Here is a 5,615-nt window from a genome sequence, read left to right on the forward strand (position 1 = left end):
GTAAACGTGGGGAGGGTGTAGCCTAATATATTGAAATCCTATAAGAGCTGCTGCAGTCTTATTGTAAGTATGAACTAATTCCCTTTGAAGGGTTAGTACTTTAATTATTGTTGGTCACTTGATTGGTCTGTTTGGTCACTTGATTTGTGAATAGTTTTAATTCTTCTTGAGAGAGATAAGGAAATCAAATTGCTCTCTAGGAATTATTTAAACATATTTAACTATTGTACATTACAATTCCTTATTCTTTCAAGTATTTCTATCCTTTTGTCCCCCTGTAAAACAACTGTTGTACAGTTTGTCCATGCATGACAAATACTGAGAGTTTCACTTATTTTTTACAAAAGAGGAAGATGAAGTCATTTTACCCCTGCTGTACAGTTGTCCTTGAGCTGTAAAACAACTGCTGTACAGTTTGTCCATGCATGAAAATACTGAGAGGTTCACTTATTTTTTACAAAAGAGGAAGATGAAGTGATTTTACACCTGCTGTACAGTTGTCCTTGAGCTGTAAAACAACTGCTGGCAGGGGGAATGAGATTGTTCAATCTACTGTATATAATTAATTTATTGGCCAAGCTGGCAGGGGGAATGAGATATCGAAATTCATGTATTTAATGCTAGTATGATTTACTCTAAATGTCCCAATATGCATTAGTGTCTTACTGAATCTCAAAAATACTGCTATTTTATTCATTCTTAATTCTAGAGCAACGTTATTTTCTATGTTATCATTTCTTCATATCATTTCTCTTTGTTTATATATCACAGGAACAGCAACTGCAAAGTATTAGAAGATACTCTTGGAAATTCTGGCTTTACCTTTTTTACAATTTTCATTCAACTTGTGCATTAGACTTTGGGGTACTGGTCTGTTAAGTTTGTGTGAACAGTAAGTTTATAAGTAATATAATGCATTGGGATTATGTGACAGTTAGAATGCCTAGAAGCCAATAATGTTTTCTTGTGGATTATGTGATAGTTAGAATGACAAATTCATAAATTTGTGGATTATGTGACAGTCATCTTATACTCTTTTGGTTAAACTTTTTACAGGTTAATGCTAATGGACAATTTTGTGGGGTAGCTGAAATGCAAATTACTGGCAGCAAGATAGATGGGGTGGGCAGCAAGAATATGCATCTGGGCATTATAGGAGTTACTTGATTTGTATAGCAAATTTTCTTAGATTTTGTATTGGAGGATATATGGTGTTGGAATGCTCTATTAGATTTTGAAGCTTGTCTATCTAGTTGTTAGAGATTTCTTCAATCTCATACCCAAATGTCTAGAAGACTAGAGTTAAGAGCTTCTATACTTTGAAGAGCAAACTCATATCCTATTCACTGTGTTTGACATTTCAGTTGCAGAAACCTGAAGAAGAAGTGCATCAATGCATTTTTAAAGTATTTTCTTTATAAAATTTAAGTGTAACACTGAATTTTCAATTGTAAATGCTTCATGTTTTGCTTTGGTCCATTGTATTGTCAGAATGCAACTTTCATTGTTTGAAAAAAGTATTGGTTTTTTGCTTCGCATAAATGTTGTGTTTCTTTATTGTGCATCTTCTGCATGGAAGAATACATTATAATCCTTGGCAAAAGCTTAAACCCTCCATAGAGACATTGTGCAGCAGAATTTTGATGCAGCAGAATTTTTTTAATGCAGCAGAATATATATTGTTTTATGCAGCAAAATATGACAATTGTTTTATGCAGAATATATATTTTATTTTCCATTTGAAAGAACCTGAAAATTTTTAAAATTTAGAAAGACCCCAGTTGAGATATTGATTTTGACGCAGAAGATACACATAAGATTTCAGATCTCTTGCTTCTATTGTGTCACCAATGTTGATTACTAGAGCATTTATGATGGGCTGAACAGGCACCCATGTGTTATCTTTAAGGATTTGCAGTCCTACTGAGCTGCCCTTTCCTTGCTGCAGCACTGTGAGGGCACTTCCATCTGAATGTGGGCTTAGACCTAAAACAAGGTCAGGCCTTGAACATGCTGGGTGGTAGTTCATCCTTATGGCCTGCACAGCCACCCCAAACATCTCTTCAAAGGCTTGTTGTCTCAATCCTAGGCTCATGGCTATATATGAGTTTAAGTAATTAACCAAAAACATTGGTACTTATTGGAAAAATTTCCAGAGGTAGCATGAAGAATTCCTTGGCCAGCTTCTCTATGCTCTCAAGCAAACTAAGCTCAATGTCATGGTTGATTACCTTAACAAAATAACAAAGTATTAGCTTACACTGTAAAATGACCATTTTTAGCACTAACATTAAGATATGCAATTTGTGTACCTGAAAGAATCCCCATTCCTCACAAGCTATTCCAAGCTTCAAAATTTCACTATGGACTTCATCTTTGCCTCCTTTTATAAGCTTGGAGAAAGGGGTACGGGGGCCATAGGAATAGAACTTAGAGGTAAGTGAATGCAAAGACGTTTTACTTGGGAACTCTACTCTTGCACAAAGCTCTATTTATAGAGGGAGGAAAATACAAATCTAAGCACTTTGTGGAGCCATTTTTTATTTATTTATTTATTTATTTTATATATATATATATACACATTTTTCATTGTTGCACTTCACTTTTCTACTTCTTTTTTGGGGAAAAATTTTTTTTTAGAATAAAAAATTTTTCCCCAAAGAAGTAGAAAATCGTACTTGAGAATCTTAGAAAGCAAAAGATCATATTCTTTTTAGAAAAGTGAAGTGCAACAACGAAAAATGTGTTAGTGAGATTCCAAGGCAACTAAATTTTGTGCAGCACTAGGCAGTGCAGTTTTGTACTGTCTAATATTCACCATGCTCAACTTGTGAGCTACCTAGCATTGCATATAGAAGTTGTATAAACTGAACAATTTATATGCACATATGTATATATGATCCAAAAAGATCTTTCCCACCCAAATGATCCAATGTCAATTAATATTAAAGGGGAAAAATTTTTGAAGTCCCAAAAGTCTGTTACGATTGGACCAATACATTATTTGTAGTTCTAACTTCTAAATAGCAAAAACAAAGTAGAGGGGTTGATACATAGTCCCCCAAAAGCCTTCTAAATTGTAATGACAAGTGTCTTGACCACCCACCGTTTGAAGCCATAAAAATCTATGTAGGAAATACTTGGATAATTGCTTCGCCCACCAAAATCTGCAACAACAAATGATGGAGTTACTAATTTTGAACTAAATAATTGAACAAAAAAATTACACAAATCAATGTCTTAAAATAGTAGGTGACCAGCTAAAATAAAAAAGAAAGTGTAAAGGGACCAGATAAGACCAAACAAAACACCAAATAATAGCAAATCTACATGTACACCTTTATTTGTTCCACGTGAAGTCCCCCCCACCCCCCACATTTTAAGGATAAAATTTTCAATCAAACAAGATAGGAGCTCATCAAAAAATGAAGTGCTAGCTCTCAACAAAGAATAGAAATCTAAGGAAATTTTATAAAACACTTTCACACAATATGAATTGATCAAAATTAGATCATATTCAATAACAATTTGCAACCCTACGAACAAAAATATCCAAAATAAGGAACTCTAAGCCTAAGCCATCCTCTAAATATTGTTATCCCAAACCCACCCCACCAAACATGGGATAATCACAAGACACCCCAAGCATCCAAAAATGATTTTTGAGCATCTCCTAGGAAAAAAAAGGAATAGAATCAAAGGGTTAAAACCAACAGGTAAAAGTAAGAAAAAAAAATTATTTCAAATAACAGAATTGAACTTACCATACACAATTGAACTAGGTTGGAGAATCACAAAATTGCATGCATTGCTTACCTAGTTCGAAACATTGCTGCTTGTTGATGCGCGAATCACATTCGGACATCTCCTACAGTTATGGCCCTCTTCATGACACACTCCACATTTCGGCTTGGGTTGACTCTCCCTCCAATCCATCTCATTTCTTATTCTTGTTGACATAGGTCGACCTTTGTCTCGCAACATTTCTAGGTCAGGGTACAACTTTGGGCCAGCAACCTCCCGCCATAATGACTTATCCTTGGGCACACTAAACTCATGTGAATAAGTGGCAAGTCGTTGTTGTAAAGTATAACATGGGTCAATATACCTCATTGCATTGACATGTTCCCTGATACAAACTGCAATCACATGTGAACAATGGATCTTATAGATTTCCCATTTGCCACAAGTACATGTGTTCTCCAGCAACCTTACTTCATGACTATGGTCTCCCCCATCAGATCTGTGTGGCACTACAAGAAATCTGGATTTAGGCGACGTTTTTTTTAGCGACGTTTTTAAATTAGCCACTATAAATAGTATATTGTGACGTTTTTGAAAAATGCCGCTAAAGAGTGATCCTTTCGCGACGTTTTTCCAAAAACGTCGTTGTAACCCAAAACAATAGCAGCGTTTCTTAAAACGCCGCAAAAAGTACAGTTTTAGTGACGTATTTTTTGTTTATAGCGACGTTTTTAGAAAACGTCACTATAGTTTTTAAAGAACTCAGACCATATTTTCCAAAAAAATTTGGGGAAACAAATAGCAACGTTTTCAAAAACGTCGCTATATGTTTCCCCAAAATTTTTGTCCTTTTCCCGTTCAAAATTTCACTGAGTGGGAAAGTTCCCACCGTTTCTTCTTTTTGTTTTGGATAAACATATAGCGACGTTTTGGACAAAGATATAGTGACGTTTTCAAAACGTCGCTATATGTTCCCCATTCAAAATTTCACTAAGTGGGAAAGTTCCCACCATTTTGTCCTTTTTTTTTTTTTTTGGTCTCCTTTCCTTACACGTTTTTTCAGTCCTTTTTCTTTCTTATCATTCTTTTTCTTTGTCAAACAAACTTCCCTTCCTACTTCCATATTCTCCCCCCTCCCCCCCCCCCCTATCACTTCTTCACACTTAGCAATTGCCAGCCATTGCCGCCACCGCCAACCCAATGATGTACGAGTTCTTCCCTCTCTAGCCACCACCCGCTGCCACTACCATTCTTTTTTTCCCTCTTTTTTGGTGTTCAAGTTTCTTTAAAGTGTAAGTCTTTGTGTTTTGGCTTATGGGTTTGCTTTGATTTGGTTTTTCTTTAATGGGTCATGGAGTCTTTGTATTTTGGCTTATGAATTTGCTTTGATTTAGTTTTTCTTTAATAGGTCATGAAACTTTTGTGCTAATTTTTTTTGTTTGCTTGTTTTGGTTGGAGTTTGGTATAGAAAACTCTTATTCAAATTTGGATTTTTGAGCAAAAAGACTTGAGCATCAAAGGCTAAATCATTGTAAGTTTATGTACAAGTTTGTAAATCTTGGTTTTTTTTTTTTTTCCTACAATTTTTCTATATTATGTAGATTTTGAATTTTTTTTGTTATTAGTTTTGTGGTTTAGCTAGCTTCAAATTAATTTTTTTTTAAAAGCTCACTACCCACTAATGTGTAAATAATCTCAACTAAATGCTCTTTATATGTGTGTGTATATATATATATATATTTTTTTTTTATTGTTACTAAATTCTCAACCACCATGACTCATTAACATTGGACATTTGATATTGTGGAATAATGATGATAGGTCTATTTGATCTATTACAAGCTTATTGCAAGCATATGTTAGTTATTATT

The 5,615-nt window shown here is 34.5% G+C and overlaps 1 protein-coding gene across 1 annotated transcript; it reads right to left on the minus strand.

Annotated features, from left to right (window-relative positions):
* Positions 1-1,759: 1,759 nt before the first annotated feature.
* On the minus strand, positions 1,760-2,095 carry LOC126728054 (gibberellin 20 oxidase 4-like). Its single transcript, XM_050433934.1, has one exon. The coding sequence runs from the start codon at positions 2,093-2,095 to the stop codon at positions 1,760-1,762; it is 336 nt and encodes a 111-aa protein (XP_050289891.1).
* Between the last annotated feature and the right edge of the window lie 3,520 nt (positions 2,096-5,615).

Source organism: Quercus robur, chromosome 5 (genome assembly GCF_932294415.1).
Source record: "Quercus robur chromosome 5, dhQueRobu3.1, whole genome shotgun sequence".
NCBI lineage: Eukaryota > Viridiplantae > Streptophyta > Magnoliopsida > Fagales > Fagaceae > Quercus > Quercus robur.

Coding starts and splice junctions, on each gene's coding strand:
- LOC126728054 (XM_050433934.1), bottom strand. CDS start 2,095: ATGAGCCTAGGATTGAGACAACAAGCCTTTGAAGAGATGTTTGGGGTG.